At 46.1% G+C, this 12,391-nt stretch overlaps 1 protein-coding gene and 1 long non-coding RNA gene across 3 annotated transcripts in view; one reads left to right on the top strand and one right to left on the bottom strand.

Annotated features, from left to right (window-relative positions):
- The window catches only part of ADGB (androglobin), an 871,677-nt gene extending 864,941 nt beyond the window's left edge, over nt 1–6,736 (bottom strand). For both annotated transcript variants that reach the window (XM_069235154.1, XM_069235155.1), the window contains exon 1: nt 6,547–6,736. In XM_069235154.1, coding sequence (XP_069091255.1) covers nt 6,547–6,623 — 77 coding nt within the window. In that variant the 5' untranslated portion in view covers nt 6,624–6,736. The remainder of the gene's footprint in view (nt 1–6,546) is intronic.
- Nucleotides 6,737–6,827: 91 nt separating this feature from the next.
- On the top strand, nt 6,828–8,394 carry LOC138297340 (uncharacterized). The gene is made up of 3 exons (XR_011204037.1): nt 6,828–6,899; nt 7,004–7,118; nt 8,245–8,394. It is a non-coding gene; the product is annotated as an uncharacterized lncRNA (long non-coding RNA).
- Nucleotides 8,395–12,391: the final 3,997 nt, after the last annotated feature.

Raw genomic sequence — 12,391 nt, 5'->3', positions numbered from 1 at the left:
ACGTCTTGCATGACTCTTCTGCTGCCCTTGGCACTCACTGATCTCAGGTCCACCCAATCCCTAATTGCCATCCGTGACTCAGCGTGCAAAGCGCTTCTGTCCTTGTGTACATTTTACCCCATACCCTCCCAGCTTTCAGCATGTCTGAAAGCCGTGAATTTGAGGACCATTCAGGCGAATATGTAGAAGAGGAACAGATCTCCTACCTTCTTATAGATGACAATTTTTGTCAAATAATGGACGCTTCCATTTTTAAGGTGGTGATACAACTAGTCGCCCCCCTAGAGAGGAAACTAAATCAGATGGCATCCCAATGCCCGCTACCCCTCACGAGGGAAGACCAATCTGGACAGTCGCAGGTTCTGAAACCCAAGCAGAAGCGCACAGGGGAAGATGGTGTTGATTTAGAGGCATTTGCAAGCCGGAAAAAGGTGTTTATGGATTCTCCACCCCCTCAGCCCCTTGACGCCCTGCCAGACCCTTCCAAAGACATTTCTACTCTGCACCCAGACCCCCTCAATGGGGACCATTACTGGTACACCTCAGATGGGGCCAATGAGCCCGACAGACCCTGGTGCCCTGTGGGCCCCCCTGATCCTCCGCAGGAGGCCAACAAAACTGAGAATAATCCTCCCAATGACTCCAATATGCTGGACCCTGAGGACCTAATCCATCCGCGCTCGGCGGAATGGATCCCAGCCCCTAAAGTTGCATCCTATGAGGTGGGGGCGCCTCTGTTAACCCCCTCCTTACGGAAATGAGAAACCGCGTGAAGGCAGAATGTCCGCATTCCTCCCTGGACAGCAAAGTGGCACTTACCCCGAGATAGACACCAAGATGGCCACATTCTTGGCTAAATTCATAAAGGACCCCAAAAAAGGGATTGACAGGTCCTGGCGGGCCTGCCAGGACAAACTAATGGATGTGGTGGGCCCTCTTGTGAAAATACTCGACATGGCGGAGGACGCTAAGTGCTCTGGGTCCCTCATCTCCCCTAAAGCATTGTCCGGCTTTGCCCAGCGGGCCATAATTTTTGGGGGGCAACACTAATTGTGCATTCTTGACCGAGAGACGCAGATTCTTTCTCATTTAGGTGGACCCCAAATTAGGAGAGTTGCCAACCTTGGAGGTGGGCCCAGTAGCCAAAGGGGTTATCTTAAGGGAGCCTTTCATCCATGAGTTGGGGAAATTTGTGAGCACCTTCACCTCACTGGACAGGGCTCAGACGTCCATTAGGAAAATCTTCGCGCCACAGATTTTTATCTATGCCGGTCATGGAAGAGGCCCCTCTGGTGGCCGTCCACCTCAGAACGCATCCAGAGGACCAGATACCAGGCAGGGACAGTAGCAGGACACATCCTGCTTTGGAACCTTCTTTCCTACAAGGAGATACCCCAGATAGCGTGGCTCCAGAGGTGTCGGCAGGGGCAATAACAACACCTTCAATTCCCATCAAGGTGAGTTTACTTCCCTCTTTGGGGTGTCACTTGGGGTGCAGGTTGGCGTAGTTCTCGCACAACTGGTAAAGTCTTACATCAGATGCATGCGTCCTGCAGGCAGTAAAAGGGTTCCAAATAGAGTTTTATGGCTTCCCAGTCCAAATCATGAGACCACAGACTTTAGCCTAAACGGCCACAATGGGGCCTGTGGCCACAGAAATTTCCCAGCTTTTAGGCAATAGGGCGATAACCCGGTCCTCTCTTCACCCCTCAGGAGTCCTCAGCAACCTCTTCCTGGTGGAAAAGAGGGACAGGGGGGCACGGCTTGTTACCAACTTGAAAGAATTCAACAAATGGGTTGTCTTCCGTCACTTCAAGATGGAGGGTATCCTTCTCCCGCGAGACTTCTTACAGGCAAACGACTGGCTGGTGCGTCTAAACCTGAAGGACGCCTATCTTACAGTTCCATTCTTCCCTCCTCATTGTCGCTTTCTCCAGTTTCAATGGAGAGCGCAGATATTCAAGTTCACTTCTCAGCCCTTCGGGCTCTCTTCGGCTCCTTAGTGCTTCACCAAGCCATTAAAGCCTGTGTTGGCGTTCCTCAGGTCCAGGGGTATAAGACTCATTGCATATCTAGATGATCTCCTCCTAATGGACCAGTGTCCTCATCATCTGTCAACTCACCTCCAATCATCCATCCATCTTCTCGAATCTTGGCTTCATCACCAACAAGTTGAAATTTGCTCTGGTCCCTCCCCAGTCCCTCCAATTTCTGAGTTCCATAGTGGACTCAGTCAAAGCCACCTTGTGTCTCCCCTCTCGCAAACTATCCAAGATCCATCACAAACTCAAACGGACTCTGGTCAAGGAAACAATTTCCCTGTGTCACCTTGCTCGCTTTGTGGGTCTTCTTTCCTCCTCCATTCAGGTCATCTTTCCAGGACCTCTTCATTACCAGGCCCTGCAATGCATGAAGATCTTTCACCTTGCAAGGGGTCTCACATACTCCCAAGTAATTCCACTTTCGGAGGAGGCCAGAGAGAAACTACAATGGTGGATCTCCCATATGTTGGCATAGAACAGGTGTGCCATCTTCGGTTCTCAACCAGATTTGGTTAAAGAATCATACGCTAGCGCATCTGGTTGAGGAGCGTGTTGCTTTGAATTCACCACAGGCAGACAGTGGTCTTCCTTATCAATCGCCTGGAGTTATGGCAGGGTCCTCTTCAGTGAGAGCGTCCTCCTGAAGATGTACAATGTGGCTTCGGTCCACTAAATCAACCACTAGGGGGGCACCCGCTCGAAAGTCCTGTCTGATCTGGCGATATCCTTCTGGGACTAATGCCTCGACAACCAAATTTCAGCGGTGGCAGAACACTTAGCAAGGATGTTCAACCAAGTGGCAGAATGGCATTTGCGTCATTGGCCCAATGCAAGTCTTTGGGAAATCCACTAGGGTTTTTTTTTCTTTTTCCGAGCAATCTGAGACATATGGGGCCCTTTCTCCATAGACCTCTTTGCCACCAGACTGGTCCATCAGCTGGACAGGTACTGCAGCTGGAGGCCATACCCTGGGGCGATTCAGATGGATGTGTTTCTCCAGGACTGGTCCCAGGAACAGGAATATGCGTTTCCCCCTTTAGCAGTGATCATGAGGGCATCTTCCCAACTCCGGAGACAAAAGGCGGACCGGGTGATGGTGACACCGGTTTGGAGATTTGAAGCCTGGTATCCAGTTCTGATGGAACTTTCTTGGGATTTTCCAATCCGTCTACCCCCTCTACCAGATCTCCTTCTCGACCCCTTGGGGAACTCTCATTCCCTGATAGGAAAAGGGTCTTTCAATCTCCTGGTCGGGAGGATTATTGGGAAAAGTGGAAAGTCCCAGGAATTTCAGGAAAGGCTGCTTCGTTACTCGCTAAGGCCTGGTCGGAAGCGGCGAATAGACAATATTACTCTGCATGGATCTGCTGGGTGGGTGGGTGTCTCCAACAGCAATTGGATCCCATTAGGCCAGAGTTGTCCATATTATTAATTTCCTGGCTTCCTTAGACTCTGAAGGACTGGCCTACAGGTCAGTCAATACCTTCTGTTCTACCATCTCCATGGGTCACCTTCCGATTGAGGGGCAGGCAGGGAAACAGATCAAATTATTGCTCCTGCCCGGAGGAAGCAGCATAAGTACCTGCTCCCTGTGAGTGGGAGCAGTGTCGGCTCCTGCAGCATACGGGGAGCCAGATGGAACCACAAGGGCCCTGGGCCTTCCTTTGCATCCCCCAACAAGAGTGTGGTGGGTGCCTTGGCTGGACACCAGGGCACCCACCTTTAAGTGTAAGGGCGCAAGGGATGGGGTCACCAAGGACTAAATTGGCCTGGGGAGGGGGCACATGGCCCCCTCCTTCTAAAAGGCATGCCAGGCCCGAGGGAAGGGGTCTCCTAGGGCAAAATCAACCCAGGGTAGGGGCTGTATGCCGTGCTCCCACTGAAAGTGACACTGGGCCCCAGGGGATGGCGTCCCTGGGGCCAAAATCATCCCCAGGGGCACATGAGCCCCCCCTTACCTTATTTAAATAAGTGGCACCAGGAATACGGTCCCCGGGGCTGGTCATGGCTCGGGGACAGGGTCCGTGCAGCCCCCTTTCCCTTAAAACAACACATGGCCCTGGGGGATAGGGTTTCCAGGGCCTAATGAGGTTCCGAGAGGGCAGCTGTGTGGCCCCCATCCCTTTATTTTTAGAAATTACCATGGGGGATGGAGACCCCATGGCCTAACAAGGCTCAGGGGCATGTGGCTCCATCCCCTTTATTTAAATAAGTGGCCCCAGCAGTTGGGGTCCAGGGGCCTATAACAGCTCAGGGAGGAGGAATGGCCCTAGGGGATGGGATACCCACGGCCTAACAAGGCTCAGAGAGTGGGACATACGGCCCCTTTCCTTTTATTTAAAAGACAAACAGCTCTGTGGTATAGGTCCCCAGATCCTTACAAAGCTCGTGAGTGGGGCCACCCACCCCACTCTCATTTAATTTAAAAAAATGACCTGGGGATGGGGTCCAAGGCCAGGCTCTAAGGTCAGCTTCCCGTCGCACAAGGCAGAAGGCTGTGTGCAGTGTGGGCTTGGCTGTCTTTGGGAGGGAGTTGGCCACAGGGCCTGGCCACAGGGCCTGGCCGCAGGCTGTGTGCAGTGTGGGATTCCCTGCATACAGGGGGGTTGGCTGCAGGACTTGGCCGGGCCCTCCAGCCAACCCCCGCCATGTACAACCAAAGGCCCTGTGCAGAGTGGGGCTGGCTGCCTTAAGGGGGTTGGCCACAGAGCCTGGCTGCAGACGTGGGGTTCCATTTACACATGGTAAATAAATATTACTTTACGGTAAAAAAAAAAAAAAAAAACACCCTAGAAATTCATTCACTTAAAAACCCAAACGTTAATGTAAGGTTATTGTTAGGCTTTATAAAAGGATATATTTATTGAAAAAACAAACCTTAGAATTTCACTGAAACAACCAAAGGTTATGGTAACGTTATAGTTAGGTGAATATGTCAGTGACAACATCAACATTTTGAACTAAAAAAAACACACAAATTCAACAGTTATAGTTGCACTGTTATGACCTCAGATATTACATCACTCATGACATGTTCTATGACATCATTGTTGGCATCGCTGATGACATCTCATATTACATCCTTGATGACATCATTAATAACATCATCCAACCTTCTTTTGTACAAGTATAGCATTATTAGTGTTGTGAAAGTAAGTACAAAATAGCTCAGAAGAATATGATCCCCTAGGGCAGTGGTTCCCAACCTGTGGGCCGGGGACTCCTGGGGGTCCGCGAAGCCTCCTCAGGGGGTCCGTGGCTGCCTAAAAAATGTAATAATATTAGGTCCCAGCTATCAGTAATGACTCCTTGGGGGTCCCCGTATTCCAATAATGATTCAGTGGGGTTCCCCGGGCTCCAGTATTGATAAAATGGGGGTCCACAGAAGTCAAAAGGTTGGGAACCACTGCCCTAGGGGAGAAAGCATGGTTTATGTGCCACATTGACCCTATACCATACACTTCACAGATAGCATAGTTCACATTAACAATCAACAACTGATATATGGAAAACCCTCAACACATACTGTCTTCAGTGTGCATCCAACTGTTCAGAGAAAGCCAAGTTCTCAAAAATACTGAAAGTCTAGTCAAAAACAAATGCCTTACTACTGATAGCTTTTATCTTTATCAAACCCCTGACAGTCACTGAATCTACACTGAGAAATAAAGTTGATATGAGTAGAGAAGTGGGTACTGTAAACAGTGTTTTCTCTGTGGAGAAAGTTTACCCTAAACCACACTGTTTGCAGCCAGTGAAACTCATGTGAAATGCACTACAGAGTATTAAAAAGTATCTACATAGAACAATGTACACTATATGCAACACTTGGCAAAAAAGGCACTATTTCCTTACAATCTTAAAATAAACCAGACCAGTAAGGTTTAATCCTTCAGTCTATCATTCCTGTAGGACCAAAATGGGTTCTATGTGTATGAACTGAACATTGTCATTTAGAGCATTTTGTAGAGATAGATCCAGTAGGGAGCATCAAAATCCAGTAAGGAATTAACACCAGTCCATCAGGCAGGCAAGAGAACTAGAGGGAGCGTCAAGTCATACTTGTCCAGTGTACCTTACAATAGCTCAACAAAACCTCTCCGTTATAACTATTTAAACGCAAAAAACAACGGCTAATTCGGATTTTTGTATTTATAATCAACAAAAGAAGCATTTCTTGACGTGTCTTCGCAGAACATTCACCCATCTCAATGCTTTCCAATTGAAAGTTTACGTGGCTCTGCTTTGTTTTCTTTACCCGGCAATTGTGGGGCTCGTGCGTTGTTTAAGAGGGCGAATATTCAATATAAAAAGTTTACAAGGTGGGGTCATGGATCTCTGCGGAAACGCAGAGTTGAATAACAACCCCTGAAACGTGTATACGAATCCATTTGAAAGAGTACAAGGGGACGAAGAAGAAGGCCGGATCGACCTAGCCCTGTCGATCGACCTGCTTCTGTGTCCCTGCGAGCGCGTCGTTCACCCCCAACCCATCCCGCCTTACTCTTTGTAGGGGGTATGCCCAAGCGCCGAAGACAGGCGGCTGGAGGAGTCTTTCTTCTTGTTTCCCTTGGAAGTCATGGCGGCAGAGTGGAGCACTTTACTTTGGCCGGCGCGACGTGTCAGGTATCCTGAGTGGGGCAAGTGTCCGGCGCTAATGCCGTCCTCTCCGGCTAGTGTTGGGTTTTCTGCTGCCACTGCTGTTGCGAGTGGTGCGTCTCCTTCGTTGCTATGGCGATGCGTCCCGGGCCGGGCTGCCGAGAGAGCTCGCGGGATCCTAGCTGCCCAGGGTTTTATGACGGTGCAGCCCTGGCCATGGGGTGAAAGTTTCGTGTACCGCGACCGGTCAGTCCGAAGGTTAGTCATACTTGAAGCTATTAAAAAAAACAAGTTTTTTACCTTTTTTGATGACGGTTACATCCCGTCGACGAATGTTTAGATATGTTCATGCATTTCTGCAGGAGCACGAATAACTAAAGTGAGGAGAGGATATGGAATAACTGCCAGATCTGTCTACCTTAGAAATGGGGAACCAGCATCGAGTGTCGGCATCGGCTCAAAATCCTGTTATTCTAGGTAAATCACTTGATCTCCCTGTGCCTTTAAACAATGAATGTGACTTTGTGTAATGTAACTGATGCTCGTTCAAAGCACTTCAATAACTTCGTGTCTAGTTTGCGCTGTAAAAACTACGACCAAAAAGAAGTAAATGCCATTAACATCAATAGTGCACAGGGAACAGCTCCCTAAATCATTCTCTATAAAGTTGTTGACGGGCCTGGAATAGCTTTGTCTTGTTCATTTGAGACACTCCAGATGGTTTGTGCATCATAATATTATGCTACCTTTTCCAGAGAAATATATCCTCCATTTGTTGATGTTTTAAGATTCTGCAAAGGCCTGGGCACGATACTTATGGCCAGATGTAGCAAAGGGTTTTTCCCATTCTGTGTCAATGGGAAAATGTGTTAGTACATATGGCCCTTAGCTAGGACTTTATATATCATTTTGGTAGCTTTAGAGCACATCTTAAACTGCATTCTTTTTATGATTGCTATTTTAAGTATGCACTGATAGGAGTTAAAATAGCACTTTAGGTAAAATGCTGATCACTGTAGAGCTGGGCAGGAGAAAAGACACACAGAGCCTTGGTGGTACGAACTCTGCAGCAATGAACAAGTTACTTACCTTTGGTAACGCTTTTCTGGTGGATACACTAGCTACCTGTGGATTCCTCACCTTGTGAATTCTCCCAATGCGCCAGCATTCAACAGAAAATCTTCTTCCCAGCTCTCCACGTCGATGAGGACATCACAATTGCACGGCTCCGCACGCGACTCTGTCTGATGTCACTGTGGCAATAAGAGGTCCTCGCCGGCGTGCTGACGTCAGTTTCACCTTTTTTTTACGTGCCTTTCAGGCTGAGAGAGCGTAGTTTTTATTACATATTATAGACGTGAAATGCTTATGATTAACAATGCTACATTAAATAAAATATTCATTGAAATATATTCATTAACGTAAAGGATTTTATGTGTGTAAACTAATGTCAACTATAAGAAATAATCGTTCATAGATTGCTAAAACTGTGCACATTAAACGTATAAAACTGCATTCATTAGAACTCGTATATCTTAAGTTAGCATGAGTCAAGCAAAGCTGTGTAGCTCTTATATTAAAGCGTATTCTTCTGTCTCTTCAGTGTGCTGACTTGTAAAAGACCATGACCCAGCGATTGTTCTTTTTCCTCAATAATTCGCAACAATACCAGATATTCCCATCCGCATGCTAGCAGCTTTTAGTATAAACTTATGTGCTTTGAAACATTAATGGACACTTCCAAGGACGATGGAGCGAGAAGAAGAGAACTTTTGACCTGATACGTATAAAGACAATGAAATAATCCCGGATGAGCCACCTACGAAAATACGTCAATTATGATGACCAATTAGAACATAAAGTTTTATCAAAAAATGACAAAATGCATTACTTAATGTATAATTTGATAGGTTAACAATGGTGGGGTGTATTGACTGACCAATAGAATTTTGGGGGAATGAATCACGGAAAAGGGATAAAAACCCATGACACAGGAGACAAACGGTCATTAGGTAGGGAATGATATCGATTGCATCTCGAAACTCTGTCACTCTATTTGGTGACCTGAGACTTAGAGAAAACCATCTTTGCCCATAGACTGCCCCTTACACTTTTCTCCTTATGAGGAGAGTGTCTTTGCCTTTAACTTAGATAGACTGACGGCGATCTAACTGATGTCCTGAAGACGAAGACTGATCCTGAATGCTGACCTAATCGGAGGAGGGTAATTATAACGTTGCTAATGAAAATTCATTTATTTGCCTTTTCTTTCTAGGTACCAACTGCTGTATGTTTTGATTAGAGACCTTAGTTAGATGTTTTCCAAATTGGTGTTCAAATTGTTTTGCATGAAGCCCAACATGCTAATGTTAATTAGAGGTTAGACGAGGTATTCATTTTGACTGACAAACCGACGTGACTGACGTGATGCTATGCTGAACTAATATCTTAGAACATTCGATGTATTATGATTCGCTATATCCATCTGATTATCTATGCTACTGATCTATGCATTATTGAAAGCTTATTATGGTTATCATCTTGTGACTGTGCTTATATGCTTCCTGGCTTTGAGATTGATGCTTTTGCTATTAGATTATAATCAATAGGGAATAAAATTAATAAAACTCCATTAAGGTGTGGTTATTCGTGACTGAAAGGTCATGATTGCGCCGAAGGTTTATTAATGACTAAAGTAAGATATATTTTGGTGTTAACTATTGACAATGTTATTGACATATTGATTGATATATTGATCAGTTATCTCGTCCTACGGTGTCTCACCACTGGGCCCAAAGATTCATCGTCCTAAAACGAGTCCTGATGTGTATAAATTAACATAGACGGACGCGTTAACAGTTCTGGTAGCAGAGTACGGTTTGGCCCTTGGGGGCCCTAGGACGGAGTTTTCATTGTTTTATTGTTTTCTTGTGATAATACAATTTGGAGAAATGATGAGTTGCTAGATTCGCCATGGCTTTTCCGGGATCTCAGAGCCTGCCTAAATGAGTTGGGAATGTTCTCGGCGCCATAGTATGTGTGGTTAGGGTCTTTTGCGCTTATTAAATCTTATGCACTTTGCAGGTGATTGTGAATATTTGAGTGCGATTAGGCCAAATTAAGTGTTGTTTAGAAGGAGTGGGCGTACTCCACAGCATGAGAGTAGGGAAGCCGGCGTACTTCATGTGAATGCAGCGCTTGTTGCTCAAAATTATCCACGTGGTTGGTTGTTGTATACGGGCCTATTGAGGTCTAAGACTCCGGAGTATGATGTTAAAATGGTTTATGTTGTAATCTGTGCAGTTTAGTAGGTCAATCGGGCGTGGTTGACAAGTCAAGTTTCGAGTTATGATGCATGTGTGAAACCTTCGATGGAGATTTGACAAGTTCTAAAGTGCACTAGAAGGAGTCATTGACAAGTCGAGAGTAGGATTTGCAGGTCGAATTCTGCTTGCGTATGAGGGAACTGAGAAGGAGAAAGTAGCGGCCGAGGCTTCAAGTGAAATCTCTGTAAAGTTCTGAAGCGAATGTGTTACCCTTCCTGTAGTAAACCGGAAGATTTGTGTTGTCATTTAAGTGCTAGCAATAATTCGCATTAGTTTGTATGAGTTGTGAGGAGTTAGCGAGGTGTGGACAAGCCACAAGACTTTGTCAGCTGCAGTGTGTGAGTGTGACGTCAGTGGTGCCGCGCTGGGATAGGTCAGATGTCGAGAGGGGTCGCGCACGGATTGGCTGCCGTCCGTGAGAGGCAATAGGTTGAGCAAAGGGTAGGTGAAGAGTGTCCTGGGAACTAAGCCGTTTTTCTGATTAAATATAAAATAAAATGAATTTTGTTAAGGCATTCAAAAGCGCTTTGAAAGGAGATGTGTATATTGTTGCAACTGATGGGGAACCTACACCACCTGAGGGTACACCAGCTTACACGGTTATGGAGGAAAAGGGTGTTGCACCGTGTTTATGGATAAAACAATGGCGCAAACTAACAGAGAAAGAGGTGTGTCTAGCGTTTCCGGAACATGGAACATTTAATCAAAAGGTGTTAGAAAATTTTAGGTGGATGTTAAGTACGCAGAAACCACCTCCAAGACCGGCACAATATGAGGCTTTGGCAATTTGGGACCTGATGGCTCTTAAACATAGACAAGAAAGATTTCACAGAAGATTGACAAGGGCAGAAAAATCCTATGCAGAGGCTAGGTGGGATAATGAGAACAAAATGTGGAGACGAGGAATAGTGGATGGGTTAAAGCTGTTTCCGGCAATAACACAGGGAGAGGAGACACAGGGAAAGAAAGCTTCTTGCAAAACTGACAAAGATTCAGGCAAACTCAAAGAGAATAAAAGGTCCTGGGAAGAAGAGGATGATTCAGATGATGAGGCGTTTATGGATAGATTGTTACATGATCGTCCGCCACCATACGCAGTGAACGACAGTGCTCCAAGTACTAGCTTGGATCCTGGGAACCAGACAAAGGAGAAGGGTGTTACTGATACAGCGCAGACTAGCGATACAGCTTTGATACAGAATGGTGTCAGTGTACACACTGCACCAGACTCGCTGATACAGTTACAGCCTCCACCACAGATAAAAAGAATTTACCCCGATGTCCCAGTACTCGAGACTACTACGAACTTGGTGGTACCGCCAGACCCGATATATACAAAGCCAAGGCTAATACAGATTGAGTCAACTCCACAGTTAGTGTAACAACCACCACAACTGATACCTGGGTATAACCCAGTAGCGGGTCCTTTGAAAGAACCTGCACCAGGATTATTAGAGCAGACCTATGGTGTCACCGCTCCAAGAAGCTTGGGATCAGGCCAGACACCTGCCGCTATATCACTACCTATTACTGTTGGTCCCCCAGTACCATTATATGCACAGGAGAAAACAGGGACACGCGAACAGGGGGTTATAACTCATGAAACGATAAGAAGAGGGCCTATTATAACTCCACAAATAATGGCCCAGGGAGGACAGGTTTGCGAACAATCAAGACCCTTAATGGACCTCAGTCCAATAGGGGCACCTCTTGAGGCAATGCGACAAGCAGGGTTGGGAGTCCTGACTCCCCAAACTATGAGTACAAATACCTCATACACTCCAATGATACATGCAGGGAACATTTCACTGCAGGGTTTTACAGTACAACAGTTAAATGAGTGGTTAGAGAAAACTTGCACATCACAAAAGACTACAGCGACTACAATCGAACCTGAAAAAGAAAAACAAGATGAATACCTAAATCTAGTACGACTAGGAGCAGAAGCTGCTGAATTGGTGGATGGAACAATAGGAGTAAATAGGTTGGAGTCTTACACTGAGGCAGAATTAAGGTACTTATGCCCTAAAATTACCAAAGAGGTAGGCAAAGTACACCAGAAATTAACGAATTTGGCAGACAAATACAATATCGACATTGGAAACACGAAACATTTGAAACTGAGTTACAGGTTAGATTTTGACACGAAGGATTTTGAACACATGAGATCTGCAGGCATGAAGACACATTTGAAAGAGTTGCTGCAAAGCGCACAAATTTGGGGTGCACTAGAGAAATAGGAAGGCCGATGGGTAAAGAAAAGAGATAAGGGAAAAAGAGATAGTCCAGGATCTAATGAAACAACAGTCACACCAAATTTAGAGACGGTGAAAATCCTACCTATGAGAGAAACGGCTGGTGGTGTTGTGGTGCATGTGCCTTGGTCCAGGGGAGACATTTTGGGGGTTATTCCAACTTTGGAGG

The sequence above is a fragment of the Pleurodeles waltl genome, chromosome 5, assembly GCF_031143425.1.
Source record: "Pleurodeles waltl isolate 20211129_DDA chromosome 5, aPleWal1.hap1.20221129, whole genome shotgun sequence".
Taxonomy (NCBI): Eukaryota; Metazoa; Chordata; class Amphibia; order Caudata; family Salamandridae; genus Pleurodeles; species Pleurodeles waltl.
Note: the sequence above shows the minus strand (reverse complement) of the source record. Positions and strands in the feature narration are given on the sequence as shown.